Here is a 15,434-nt window from a genome sequence, read left to right as displayed (position 1 = left end):
TAGGGAAAAATTATCACGTAAGGGTGATTTGAATCCTAGTTTCCTATGAAGTATTTAATAAGACATTTGTGAGAACTTTGTGAGAATTGTCAACACTGAAAAAAATTATGACTGTTTTAGTTTGCAAAGGTCTTTCAATTTATACTTAAATTTTTCTACTTCCTCCCAAATTTCTTAATCAAACTGAGTGGTAAACAATGTAATTATTTGGTTTCAGAGAGGGAAGAAGGAAGGTAGATTTAGAAACATCAGAGTTTCTTTGTTTGGCAGAACTGTTTTGACACATTTTAGTAAAGTAGATGTCAACAGAGGAGCACGTCTAGGATGTTAATATTCTTCAGCTCTGCTGGGATGTGGCTTTAATAAAAAGCATAAAGTTCAGTATTTGTATTTTGAAGTATGGAACAATGTGAATTATTTTGTGATATAGAAGGCTTTTTTTTTTTAAAAGGCTTTTTGGTTTTTTGGTTTTTTTTTTTTTTTTTTTTTTTTTTAAAAAAAAGCTTAAATAGGTATTCTTTCTTGGTAGAATGAAGAAGTCCAGAGGAAGATGGTAGTAAATATGCAAACTGTATTTTGAGTACCATGTGGGTTTCTGTGTAGGGATTTTTACTTCATCTTATTAAATATTCTTATGAAAACTTATATTCAGTAATGAAGGTGTTTTATGCTAAGCTTAAGCTTTGATTCAGACCAACAAATATGAGGAAATTAGATCTAGCCACAGCACTTCTGAAGTCCCATTAGACATGCTAAGGCAGTGTAGGTTCTGCCAGTGTGGAAGTGGCACGTGCACATCATCTTGACATCCTCAGCTGTGTATACCTGCTATTTCCTCTGCATCAGCTCTAGTATTCATCTGACCCCTATTCAGTTTGAAAAATCAGTGGAAAGCCAACCTGGAATCCTCTTCATTTGCTAAATGAGCTCTCTGAAAAGTGAGAGACTGAATGGTCAGAAGGAGAGAAGGTCAAGCTGTCTCTGAGCTACTCCTTTAGGTCTTGGTCATAAACACACATTTATGTAGGCTCTGTTTAGATTGATTGGACTTATTCATAGACTTGATTAATCTGATTCAGGACTTTGTGAAGGCAGTATCTTTTCCTTGGTGTGTCTTTTCCTCAATTTCAGAATTTCATTTTGATGATCTCAAAGGATTAGAAAGCAAAGCATATGTTTGTGCATGTGTAGGAAATCAGTCCTAGATTTTTAGGTTTCCTTTTCACTTGGGCATCAAAAGTTAGACTAGTTTTGTGAAATTGTCTTTTCAGCATTGGTCACCTCAATTACAGCACAAACTCATTTATTCAGACCATGATGACAGTGATGATGACAGATTCAGTGATTTACTGAACTGTTCGAAAGACAACAAACAAATGCTGGTAGTAGGTAGAAGACTAGACTTTTTCAGTGAGCAGCATTTAACTGAAATTATTTTAATTGTTCCCAGGATTGAGTTTGGATCAGAGTAAATAGGAAATATTGTGGTCCTGCGTACTATTAGACTTGTACATAGTTCAGGATCCTGCACAATTGTGTTCTTTTCAGGATTTTAGAAGCCACTATTAAGTTTATCTTAAAATACCAATCACTAACACATACAGGTGAGAATTTAGCCTGTCAGAATATGTAAGCCACTCTTCACTACTTTTAAATTGCTCAGCGTCGTACTGTGTTTAATATTAATCTCCCATACAGAGCTTGAGCATGGTTCTGAATTGAGCTCTAACATGCTCTCCAGTGTGTGTGTGTGTGTGTGTACATATGCAAACATATCCATATATAAAAAAAACCCAAACCCTACTTGTGGTGTTTTTTTTTTTTTAAGTTACCGTAAAATGTTTAAGAAGTTCTCAAGTAAATGATAAAATGAAGAATGGAAATTGTGACATCTAGTCTTTTTGCATGTATGCGATTGCCAAATTCAGTGATGTAATGTTCATTTATAGAGCGCTTAAATGTTCATTGATATTGGAAGGAAATATATATTTTTTTAAATAAAGTTTAAATAGCTGAAAGCAGATATTAAGGCAGAATAAAGCTATGGTATTACTCCTCTGATGAAATACAACAAAGAAATAAAATAATAAACCAGTTATGTAATTAGTTAAGTCAGGCTCTCTAAATTACCATTCTAATGCACCAAAAAAAAATTATTTAGAAGGGAGCTGCATCTTTTAGTTTTATTATTATTATTTTAGTTTGACCCCTTGGAGTAGTGTCTTTGCTCATATGCTGAGAAACGCCTTTTGCTATAGAGAAGCTACGGATTGAATTTGGTTTTAATCTTTGGATAAAAGATGCAAGGTAAAGGAAAGAAGTGGCATAAAAGGGTAAGGAAAATGTAGTGGAAGACAAAGATTGGGATTTAAGTTTAAAAACCAGTGGGTAGGAGAGTGATGAATTCTTTGCAGATTTTAAATTGGAAACTAATTTGCATAAATGAGGATTTTTAGTTTAAAGATAAAAACCAAGCATATTTAAATATAATTTTTAGTCTGTTAATATTCCTAAAAGCAAATTGTAGTGCTGGGAAGATTTTTGCTGACTCCTTAACTCACTCAAAAGTCTGTGTAATAAGGAGGGCTCTATAGCAGTGCTTCACATAACAATAACATATATACTACTCTTGTAGTACTCTGAATATCCTAAACACTAGTCAGACACAAACATAATTGCACATGTTGCAGTACACCATGATATGCATTATTAACTCTGAATTTTTTTTTTCCTTCTGGAATGTACCATTTTCTTAACAAAAAAATGTATTTGCAAATATTTTGAAGGTATGGTTATGTCACTGATATCCCACTTCATTAAATAATTACTACTTCAATGCATGTGCAGTATTCCTCAGAAGTCAAAGAGAATACTGTTTTCTTAAAGTCTTTCTGATTCACCATCAGTTAATGACTTAAGTGTCTACTAACAAAAATTACACCAAAAGCTTATTTTTTTCCGATTATGTTAAGGATTTTTAGCATATACAAAGAGGGTTAAAAAAAAGGTTTTAAATTATTTTCTGATTATGCAATATTTTTTATTGTTATTTCATTGACTCAGTATTGTCAGTTTTCAGCACAACGAAAGTTTGTAAATTTTGGTAGCTTTGTGATCTAGACAGAATTCCATCAAGAGTTTTGCAACTACGTATCAGTGTGAAGTTAAGGCTACAGTGGGCCTTTTACATTGACTTTCTGTATCAGAGTGCAGAAAGTTCTCAGTTTTTAATGCTAAATTAACTGTTAATTGAGAGAATTAATTTACCAAGCTGATTGTTTACTTTTGGTATATATAAGTTCTGTGCTTGCAGTCCATTTTGCGTACAGTATGTCAGCATCTTTTTTTCTTCAGGGATTCAAAGGGATTTCCAGTAGTCATTAGTTGCAGCCATGTCTTGGAACTTCTGATCCTGAATTGTTGCCCTCAGTATCCCTGAATTCTCTTACTGGTGGGTAATTGGCAGGACTTGGTATACTGTTTGTCTTTAGGTCAGGCAAAAAGAAATAAGTAGTTTTCTGGACTTGACCTCAGTATGTGTATTGGTAACCCGCACAGAGTAATTTTTATTATGCTTCCACCTGCAGAGTTACCTTGGGTAGCAAAAGCAGAAGCTGATTTGGGAAAAATGGACTTAGTTACAAGAGGGCGTAATGGGTTGCAGTTTAGCTAGAGATTGTTGTTGAGCAATGTGAAGAAATTGAATATCTAAATCCATAATTCCACATATCTGCATTTTCTGTATAGCCTATTGTCAGTCTGACTTATGTTTTCTGTTTTATACCACTTTGACTACTGTTTCCAGTAAATCTCCGTGTTTGTACAGTTTGTTTCCTTTGGAAGTTCACCTCTTGGAGGATGAAGGATTTAGTTGTACTATATATATTCAAAACTTTTGTTGTTTTTTATTCCAGTTATCTAGAAAAGTATGAAAAAGTCCATCATTTTGGGGAGGAGGATGATGAGGTACAACCAGGCAATCCAAAGCCACAACTTCCTGTTGGTGCAATTCCAACTTCCTATAACTACCAGCAACACAGTGTGTCAGGTAAATTTTTGAAAAAGAAAGTGCTATTTTTTTCTGTGTATGTGTGTATGTATATATATATATATATATATCTGGACAGGCTACAGAAATAATGTGTAGATAAATTTACACTATTATTAAAACCATTGAATCTGTAGGTCACTCAGATTATTAATTTAATACACTCAAAAACCTTTCCACTCTGAACCAAAACAAAATAAGTATACTTACTTATTTTCTTTATATATGTTTCTTTTTCTAATTAGTAGGGACAAACAGTTACTTGTCTTATAAGAACATACCTTGAAAATTCACAGATTGTGTTCCTGTCACATCAGTCATTTTGCTACAGAGCCAAATAGCTGAACTAAGGATGTGATTAATCTTTAAAAGCGGAGGAATAAAGCACATGTCTAAGGAGTCAGAGTCAACACCATTGTAATTTAGAGACCAAAGATCAATCTTGAACCAATAAAAAATTGGAAACTGGTGGACTCTGTGGAATGGATGTGTAATTCATTGTGTAGAAAGTGACTCCAAATTGTTTTACGTTCTATTCTGCTTTAATTAAAGTTTGCATTTTCAAAGCTTTTCTTTGGGAGAACATACTGCAGTATTGCATTCTGGATATGATGAAGGAATTAATATCTAACTGGAAAGGTACACAGCTAAGTAGAATGTGTTCAGCATTTTGTCCAAAGACAAGTAGAAAAAAACAGATAAAGTGCTGTAAAAACTTGTTAAAACCCACAATACCTTTATTAATAAACTTTTAAAAAATACTTATTTGTAATAATGTTGCTGAATGTATCATCTGAATATTAATTAGTTTAGCTGTGAAAACGTTTTAATCTTTTTTTCTTATTTAGATTACCTTCGTCAAAGCTATGGGCTGTCTATGGACTTTAACTCACCAAATGACTATAATAAATTGGTGCTTTCACTGTTATCTGGACTCCCAAATGAAGTGGACTTTGCAATTAATGTATGTACTCTTCTTTCAAATGAAAGCAAGCATGTTATGCAGCTTGAAAAGGACCCTAAAATCATCACTTTACTGCTTGCAAATGCTGGGGTGTTTGATGACAGTAAGTATGTACCAACATTTTTGCAACAGAAAGAGTCAATACCTGTTGTAGCGTCTCTCACAACCCCTGATAATTAAAATGCTTATAATTCATTGCACTGTAGTATATCTATATCTATGTTTTCTTTTTTACCTTGTCCACAGTTACAGTTTTTATTAGACATTTCAAATAACTTTTAGGTTAGATAATTTAAAGCAGTGTTATTTAACAGTTTAGTGAAATGTAATAATTAGTTTTTCGGTGGTCGAGTTTAGTTGTTCAAGATGCTCAAATTTACAGCACTGGATTTCCATCTGCTTGTTGTGCATTACTGCTTTCTTCTGAATTCTTAGGACCATGCTGACTTTTCATAATTCTTTTCTAGTAGCAGTTACACATTTAAAAATTTTAAAAAGGGCAGTCTGAAAACAATGGCCCACTAAGATTTTTGTCCTGGTACCTCACTACACATTCAACTGAAGTGAAATTCAAAACACAAAACTCACGGGATAAAAACCTTAATCTGAGTTTCAGAATTACATAATGTGTTAGCACATAAATTTTAAGAGAGTCTATTCCATCAAAATACTTCAGTATTCAGTGAAATAAGTTCTTCTGACTTGTTCAGTGTGAGCTCCATGTCAAGTTGTTCCTTTTTAATTGCTTGTCTCTATGTCAAGGAGAGGAGAAAAAAAATAAGTTATTCCAAACCATCCTAAAATCATAACAGTACAGCTCCTGTCTTGTGGTGGTAAGGAGGAAGTTATTTACTGGTTTTATTTACTGATTTTTTTTTTAATACTGAATTTCAGAATTTACCACCATAAGAAATTGCTCAATTGAGCTTTTTCAGTTAAGTTTATTTTAAGTCTGCTAGTATAGATGATCATATCTGTTTGAGTGTAAAGCTACTTTGCATGTGTAAGCACAAACATAGTACAGTATGTCAGAGATTCTGTTTTAAAATTCTAGGAAAGAATCAGTGTTAGACATTGTATACTGTTTAGTGGTGTTTTTTAGTAATTAGCATTTTTACATAATTATTTGTAGTTACCCCCTCCTCCCCCTCGTCTTGCACTAGTGTTCACCAGTTTCTCTCTTACGTTTTTGGTTTTTACCAGTGCCCTTCAGATATGGTTAAATCTTGGTCATTTAGTGTCTGCAAGCGTTGCAAAGGTACACAGTGTTTTCTCAAGTTCTTAACTTGGACTCTGAGCACAGGCTTGTTCCATAGCTGGTCTCTATTAGTATTTCTTATATTAAAAAAAAAAAGGAGGTAAAGCCAAGAGGAAGGATGAGCAAATAAGGAGCTTGCTCTTTTTCTTCCCCAGGGAAAACTTCTTTTTATCTTGCCTGATTACATCTTCTGGATAATGCAGGCAGTGTCCTAGCAGCATTAAGAGGACCAATAGGGACAAATTGGGGAAAAGAAAGAGGGGGTGTGTTTACTTAATTTTGAAGCATGAAGCTTCGATTTGAAGTACTTACGTGTTTTAAAATGTGAACAGCTGCCAAGTTTGGAGTTTAGATGAAATCTGTAATTAGCAAATTCAGGTGGTATGAAAATACTGTTATGATAATTTCAGGTATAAACAAATGATAGCTGATTAACTATTTAATGTGGGTTTTAGATTTGGCCTGTCAATAATTAAGATTTTATCATTGTTAGTATTTAAAATGCACTGTTTCTAGGTAACAAAAATATGTCTTCAGCTTGTTTTTCCCCCCCATAAAGTTTGAGATGACAATTGCATGTGATAGGGCAGCCCAAGGGATTTGGGGGTGTGTAGTATCTTCAGTTTGGAGTGCTGCATAAGCCTTGGTTTGGATTCTGTGAGTTGAGAACTGATGTGGTCTTAGAAGTGAGATTTGTAGCATTTTGTTCAAAAATACAAAACGTTATGAATGAAAATGTTTAAGAGTAACTTAAATGTGTTATTAGTTCATTACAGAACTATTGCAAGACAGTTTATTTTTGGATTGACTAAGTCTTTGGATCAGATTGATTGAGTCTTTGCTGCTTTCAAGGAGTGATGATTAGAAAATTTGTGGTAATGGCTCCACCAAACACCCAAGAAGAACATCCGCTATTCATCCTGGTTAAATATTGACTTTCAATTGAGTGCTGTCAAAATCTCACTGCTACTATTATGTTTCTTAGAAAACATTGGTGGGAATTTGTTTAATTACTAAATTAGTGTTTACAGCTTATAGTGTACACATGGAAATAATTGTTGATGTGACATTCAAAAATGAACAGTCATCTTGACTCCTGGAAAAGAGCTATGGAAAAGTTTCCCATGTGTTTTTCAAAGGGTTCACAAACTAGTCTGTTCTTTATGGACTTAGTCTCAATTTAAACTGTTAAACTGCAGTAACAGTTAATTAAATGACTATAGAAATTTTGATTGGTTTATGCAATTTAGTGCAGGATTTTTTTTAATGAAAGGGAAACACTGGAAGAGTCTAGTGTTGTTGAATGTTTATTTAGTTTATGGATTAGTAAAAAATAAAGCAAAAATGTTATTTTATTTTACTAAATTCTGCTCTTTATGCTTAAAGCTTTAGGATCATTTTCTGCTGTATTTGGAGAAGAATGGCGAGAGAAAACTGATAGAGATTTTGTTAAGGTAATTTAAAAATTATTAAAACAACTTTGAGCTGTGTATAGTGGGTATCAAATCCTTTAAAAAGATAGAAAATTATACGATATACTAGCATGTGTTTTTTGAATTACTCTCAGCTTTATTCCTTTGGTGTAAATATAATAGGACACTAAATCACAGTTGTCATAAAATGTTTGGATAAGCAGGAAGAAAGGTATTAAGACAAAATAGGTGGAGGCAAATGATTAAAGAGGTTCCATGTTTATAAGAAAGCTAATGTGTGAGGAAAAGGAAAACTGGCCAATATATTTAGTAAGAGAACACAATGCTGTTTGGTTTTTCTTTATAAACTGCCATGATCAGTAAAGAAACATTCTGGATTATGAAAATTAAGTCCATAACACAAGAAGCATAGGACAAATTTAAATACGTTAGCAATGTTGCGAGTTTGTTTCAGTTAAACTATTTTTGCACAAGGCTTTTTTATCTTTCCACTAGAGGGCATGATTTACTGTACAAGTGATGAAATAAGGTAAAAATATAACTAAAGTTCCTCTGTATGAATGCTTCCTCTTTATTTTAGCTGAGCATTTTGAGGTGGATAAAAGCATGAAATATATTATAGCTGAAAGAGATTTGACATTTAGGTGTATTTGCTATGATATACAGTTTCCTTAAATTTAATTTCAGGTGATGATTTATGTGGCTAAAATAGAAGAAAGATAGATTAAAATATGTTTTGATAACTTATGCTTTTTATTAAGTAACTATGTGAAGAGATAAGCTGCTGAGTTCCTTATGAACTCATAGCCAGGTTTCTGCTTGATCGTCTCATATACTGAAATGTCTTACTAGTATTATAGAGAATTATTTGTTAGGAGCTTTTTCCGTTTGTCTTTTATTTTTATGGAACTCAATTTTGGGACAAGTTGGGCCATGGCAGTGTTAGTTAAATGATAAGTATTGCTGAAATATCAGTGAATAGATAACCTGACCAAAATTGCATAGGTAAAGTTAAGAACAAAAAGGGTAAGGTCTCAAATTTGTTAGTATATGAACTTGAAAACGTGGTTCAAATATGCTGAAGGTAAGTGTAAAAAAAATCATACTTCATAATTGTTTCCTTTTTCCATTGAAAAATATGTCCAGAAGTACTGTAGGTTGTGTTTTGGTTTGCTTTTTTTGAAAGCACATAGCACTTCTGTGTTGACTTCACCCTAAACTGTCACAGACTGTTGCTGATCTAGAGTGGCAACAAGCACCACGTCTAGATGTGTAAATATTTAAAATTGCACAGTATTCAAATTTATGTTCATTAATTACATAAACGTAAGAAATTGTGGTAGATAAGGGCAGATGGTTCTGATAAATGTTTTTAACAAGGTGTTAAGGAGAACCACTGTAACGGCAATAAGGTTTACTAGTAAGAAAGTTGGATGTTCTTCAAGATCTATTTTTGAACATTACAACATGTGTAGTACTACTCTGTAGTAAAATACTGCTGAAAGCGTGTCAGAAACTAACACCAGATCTAAAAATATCTCTAATGCCAAGAATCCAGATTTTTCAGTACATCTTACTTCAAGCATTTGTTTGACCCTGCTACTGGAAGTAATTTATTTTGTATTGCAGCTGTGGCTGTGTCAAAACAGAAATCAAGGGAAGTGTTATGGGAGCTTCATGACGTAGGAGAGAGATGGTTGGTTGGTAGGGATTGTGTTACCTGTTTTTTTAAATTTCCTTTTACAGCTTTAAGGTTAACAGAATGGCCATTGAATGTGTCTTGCTCATTGTTCACATCTTTTTTGAAAGTATTTTTGATTTGTTTGGGTTTTTTAAATTTGCTGCCCGTTGTTTGATTTTGTAAGGTGGTAATTCTGGCTGGTTTCTCTACTATAGTGGCAGCAGGTTAGAAAATTGTGTAAAGGTGAAAATGGGAGAGAATTTTTAAATGAGAGAGTTATGAATGCAAGTATAGTGTCATGAACACAGGAATTATAGAGATTCATAGAAGGTAGGGTGGGGAAAGCAATTTCTTAAACACATGGATTCTAAACTAATAGGAGTTGAATCGATAGAAATTCTATTGAGTTTGTAAATGTTACCCTGGAATTCAGTCAGATCTTGAGTTCTGTGTTATTATCATAAAGAATTTGTCAATTGTTTCGGCACCAATACTTTGATTTTGTATTCTACTGTTCTCTAATTTTGACTTAAAATAATTCTACTTTGCATACGCCGTATCATGATTTTTTCAGAGAAGTGTACTCATTTGCTAATGTCATATTCATGAACAAAGGAGCTTGCCTATTTAGTTGTGTCCTACAACATCACTACTGTTCCAGTTGAAGGTGAAGATGAAAAACTGTGGTTCTTCACACTAAACTTTCAGGGAATCAATTGGTTGTTTGTGGGTTTCTTTGGGGTTTTGGGTTATTTTTGGGGGTTTTTTTTTGTTTTTGTTTTTTTCCGAATCCTTACTACATTACAAATTTCCCAAACGGACTTTTTAATAATTTCCATTATATTATCTGCAGAGCTACATATTTTCTCACTTTCTACAGTGCTTACTTCTAAACTGAATCAATGTCTTTACTAGTCAGTGAATCTGTTCCATTAATTGTCAAAATTTGTATATCATTTTAGCTGAACTTGCTGTTATCCCTTGTAGCTATGTTGATTTGTTGCTTTCTCCCTTCTTGATTTTTCCTGGTGCTGTCAATAAGCTTAAATCTCTGTTCAGCTGGAATGCCTGCTTGTTCTTATTTAAGGATTGCAACAGCTGGCATTTAGCCAGTCATCTTGTATCTCTTCTTGTTTTGTTTCGACATCCTCATCCCAAAGCTCTCATGACACTCATCCTGCTCAGATGTTTTCTCATCTACTCTGGAAGCTTTACAATTTTTAACTGTTTCTTTTCAAATTTCCTCATGTTAGCAAGATTCAGTTGTGAGTATAGTTTGTCTTTCAAGAGAGACCTGTTTATGTAGCGTGCTTGTTATCAGATAGATCTAGCTTTTTTCCACGTATTTCTTTCATGTGTCTAGCAGCTGCCCAATTATCTGAGGTAGCATATGAATGTTTGCATTGAATTTCTTCATGCACCATTCATTTCTGTTTACTTCAATTTAAGTGTTTGGATTTCATGTTCTTGGACTTCATGAGGCCTCTTCTAGCTGCAGAATTCCAAATTCCATGCTTATGCAGTTTTTGTGCTTTCTTTATTGCATTGCATTATGCTTTACTTCTCTGGTTTCCTTGTTTGGTTTTTTTTGTTGTTGTTGTTGTTTTTTTGTTTTGTTTTGGGTTTTTTTGTTAAGTTCTTATTTTGTTGTCCGACTCCTTCTTTGTCTAAGTTTAATAGTAATTTTCTTTACTGTGCATTTATTCTTTTTTCTCAAGTAGCATGTAGAATGAGATCCTTACGCCTTTAAATGTTTGAAATTCTTTTCAAATACCACATTTCTTGTATCTCACAGTGATCAGTCAAGCTGACTTTACTCCAGTTGCTCTCATATTTTTTTGGGGCAATAAGTAGTCATCATCATTGCTACATTACATGATTTGTGGACTCAAATGTCCATTGTTTTTATGGACAGCAATTTCATTAATTTGATTTCCAGTGAATTCTGTATGATGCTGTACATCTTTTTCCAAGGGGACTTGGGTACTGACAGTAATCCAATTGTACATGTGAATCATGTGAATCAAGTTCTTTACCTTTGTCTATTTTCTTTTAGCATCTGGATGTCACGTAGTCAAGCATTGTTTGTTTGCTTCCAAGTTTTAGCTTTATATTCCTGTTACTGGTGTGTTATCATGATCTATAATACATATATATATATATGTATATAGGAATAACCATTGGTAAAGAGTTTCACTTTCTCATTCTTTCTTGTTCATTTTTATTGATATGTAGTTTCAGATTGCAGGTATCTGTAGTTTATAGTAGGGAATAAATAACTGCTTGTGATGCTAAATTGATTTTTTTCTTGCATCTGTGGTATAAATGTGTTTTTCAAAAGAATACCCAGAAAGCTTGAGTTAACTCGTCTTTTTCCACTTTTGTCTTTCCTTTGGGCAAACAAAAATTTTGTTGTATTTTGCCATGTTCTCTTGTGACAGATATGTTGTGGACATTTTATGTAGGCTCTTTAATTCTATTTTTCACCTCGTTATTCTCTGCCCACCCCCGTCCTTCTTGGGGATCTTTCCTGCTTAGGCAGGAAACAGATGTTGAGTGGACCGAGAGCAATCAAACCTGTCTGCTTAAATGCAAAAAAGATGTTTTTTTCTTTCCCTGTAAAGAGAAATAATAGATGCTGCATACTCATTCTGATCTTAGGATGTCTGAACACCTTTATTCATGACTGCAGGATGGTGATCACTGTAGGTAATCCAGGTGCTTTGGAAGAAGAACTAGGTGTTTTTTTGATCATTTACCAGCAGGACACATGTTAAGATTTATTTGAGACATGGAAATATCTGTATTTCCCCAGAATCACAGAGAATAACTTTCAGAACAAGGTGCTATTATTTTTTTATTGGCAGTTTTTCCCTACTGTGTTGTAAGGGGTTTTGTAATTAACAAGCTTCATCATTCCAGTTAAGGAATGGAAAGTACAATTTACCTTCCTGAAAGTCTTATCAAGGACTTTCTTTCTTTCGTTCCTTCTTTCTGAAGAGGCCTTAAGTGTCCTGGAATCTGCTTTGGGTTTCTTAGAGTCCTCTGTCTGAGTGAAAGATGCCGAATTCCTATTTGCTATTGACTCTGCATTATTGTTTATATGGCGTTCAGGTGAAATCTGTTTGTTGTAGTATCTCTCAAAAAACGTGCACTTTTAAAAATGTTTGGACAACTTGATTTTATGCCTTGTAATTTGAGGTTTTGACTGTCATAGGCCAGGCTGACTGCACTTTTGAAATTGCTTACCCAACTGTACATGCAGTGCCTGAGAGTATTGCTTCAAGCTGTTTGTCATTCCCTGAACAGAATAGTAGCTTTTTTGAGGGAGATTGTTGACTCTCCTATGGAATGGTGCCTGCTAGAAGATAAGGTTGTTGGAATCAACTGAAACATTGTTCTACCTTCTAAATAATTAGAGACAGATGCCTCTTTCCTTGGCTAGAAACTCAACCTCAGCTCTCTGTGGTAAAGCTTTCAGGTGTTTTGGAGCTCAGTATAGTGATACAGGCATATCAGGCTTCCATCTGTACATTTGTTGTTGCAACATGATTTGTCAACAGCTAAAGTCCTGGGAAATCCTGACCCCTTTATAGTTAGCAGCCCATCTCTAAAACAGATACATTAAATGTCACATATAATAGTTTCTGTCTTAACTGCTTGTATTTCTGAACATATTACAAGTTACTGGATTGTTGAACGGAGGATGTAGGGTAATATTTCTGAGTTTTTTGGTGATACTATCTTTTGGATAATATTTCTGAGTTCTTTGGTGATAGCACTAGAGGTTTTGCAGAACATTTGAAATCTTAAAATCTGCAAAGTGCTCAGAGGAGGCCTGGTTTGCTACTGCAGCAGGCATTTAATGGTTGCTAAAACACCCAGGACAGGTGCTGACTTTAGGAATGCAAACCTACAGTTTTGAGCAAGCAGAAGACTCTAGGATATTTCTACAGGTAAAGCAGTGTCCTTGGTGAGCATTATCACCCTTAGTGCTTCTGTGTGCAGAATTAAACACTCAAGAGAGAAAAAAATGTATTTTTTAAATTGTTCTTTTTGAAGTTGTATTGTCTGCACATTCATGTCCTATCCTACGGATTCTCTTCGTTAGAGCTTTAAGAGCCTTTCCAGATCTCTAGGACTCAGAGGAACTGGGTCTATGGGGATGTACATTATTCTGGTTCATGTAGGGATCAAGGCTTGTGCATATGCTCTAGGTAATTGTGAGGCAAAAATTCTCTAGTTGGAGTGGTTAGCATCTTACATTCACAGCATGACTGTGTAACTGTTATCATATTGTTTCATTATGTGTAAGTAAACTTTATTTGGTGCCTTGGTGTATCTCTCATTTTAACTTACAGAAAGGAGCCATGTTCTGTTCTTTTCTGAAAAAGATAATCTCACCTGAGCTGACAACTAGCATTTTTTGACAGACTGCTTCTTTAGGAAGGGGAGACTTTCTCAGTTGCTCAACCAGTTAGTGGGGATCTGTTTATTTTGTGAGTTCTAGGTGAGATGTACAGTTTTCTAACAATGTATCCTTGTCTTCATCTTTTGCCATAGGATTTCTTTGAGACTTTAGCAGCATCTGTAATGTCTTCATCTGCAAAAAACTTAAATCCTCATTTTTCCATCCCTTGGAGAACACATCCAGGATGATTTGCCTTCCAGATAGAAGAAAATACTTCTTTATGACTTTTTATTGCCAGAGGTTTTTAAATGTTTCATTTTGGACTATACACTTAATACTTAAGTGGTGAAAAGGGGATTATTGGAGCATTCAGCGAGCAAACTGTGATGATCCTGTTCTAACATTTAATGTGTGACACCAATTTTAACATTGTATTGTGATTGACTTCGGCCTCTTCCAAAGAGATTAAGGTTGAAGTTGAAGACTTTAGGTATCTTTGTTCAATATTCGCTTTTTTTTTTCTTTTTTAAATCCTTAACTGGTTAAACAACTAATCATTAAAAGCTTCTGAGGTTTTTCTTTTAAGTAGCAGTGAAATGTGAAGGCATACTGTGTTCATGGCTTTGCCAAAAGGAAACATCCTAAAGGAAAGTTATGTACTGACTGGTAAATTTCCAGACAATATATTTCTGTGTGCTTTTTAAACTAATGACTGAAGCCTCTTCCTTAAATAGTGTCCTCCTCTAAAAGTAAAGGCAGCTCAAAATGAAGTACATTATGCAAATTTTACCTGCATGCCTTGGTCTTCTGTGGCTCTTGATGATAGCCTCAATGTTAATTAGAAAAATCTGATTGTCACAAACAGTAAGAAGTTAGATTTTTGTCTGGCTGTTCTTGTCCTTGTTAAAATGAGGCAATAATCCTTTCTGTGCAAGTAATCCTCTTTACTAAACAGCACTTGGATGTCATTTAGCAGCATTGCAGTGGAAACTAAAATTATTTTCCTTCCAATTTAGAAAATCTGTAATATTCTATTTTTCAAGCAAATAATAGTGTCAAGCTTGGTATGAATGCTGTAATTTAGAAATTACATTTGCATAGCAAAATTTCTCCTGCTGTTCAGCTGGTTGTACTTCCCATCGTTCCCTTTTTATCCAGATTTATTTGTGGTTTTATTCTGTGATGATAGCCAGAAGAGGAGCTGCATTTCACTAGTGAGTCAGAGGAATGTATAAATTTTTATTAGTGAAAGGAATGTTTATATTTGGTTATAATATACACATTAGAGTGTATATATCATTCTACATTTTTATATTAATATACATCACAGTGTGTGTTTTTATCAGCCTGTGATCCTTAATCCCTTGATTAATTCTAGAATTTCAAGCAACATAACAATCCTTTACAGATCCGGCTATATATATGTAAAGTAATGTGAATTCCAGTCTGCTGAAGCATTCTGCTTTTCTTACATTTATAAAGGTTTTTGGGTGATGGTGGCTGTTGCTTCTCTCTTTTCATTGATTTATGATGATGTGGAAAACATAGCAGAAGTTCTAAAAGTCTCTCCAGATAGAAATCTGGCTGTTTGACTTCTAGCAGGAGTCCAAGATCTACTGAAACTAAGAGGAGTCACCAT

At 34.1% G+C, this 15,434-nt stretch overlaps 1 protein-coding gene across 1 annotated transcript in view; it reads left to right on the top strand.

Moving 5' to 3' along the window:
* Nucleotides 1-3,914: 3,914 nt before the first annotated feature.
* The window catches only part of LOC104464002 (AT-rich interactive domain-containing protein 2-like), a gene marked incomplete at its 5' end in the record, with an annotated part of 30,711 nt that continues 19,191 nt past the window's right edge, over nucleotides 3,915-15,434 (top strand). The window contains 3 exon segments of the mRNA XM_010076549.1: nucleotides 3,915-4,048; nucleotides 4,897-5,115; nucleotides 7,657-7,724. Of these exon segments, the coding sequence (XP_010074851.1) occupies nucleotides 3,915-4,048; nucleotides 4,897-5,115; nucleotides 7,657-7,724 (421 nt within the window).

This window comes from Pterocles gutturalis, unplaced genomic scaffold (genome assembly GCF_000699245.1).
Source record: "Pterocles gutturalis isolate BGI_N339 unplaced genomic scaffold, ASM69924v1 scaffold46881, whole genome shotgun sequence".
NCBI classification, from domain to species: Eukaryota; Metazoa; Chordata; class Aves; order Pterocliformes; family Pteroclidae; genus Pterocles; species Pterocles gutturalis.
Note: the sequence above shows the minus strand (reverse complement) of the source record. Positions and strands in the feature narration are given on the sequence as shown.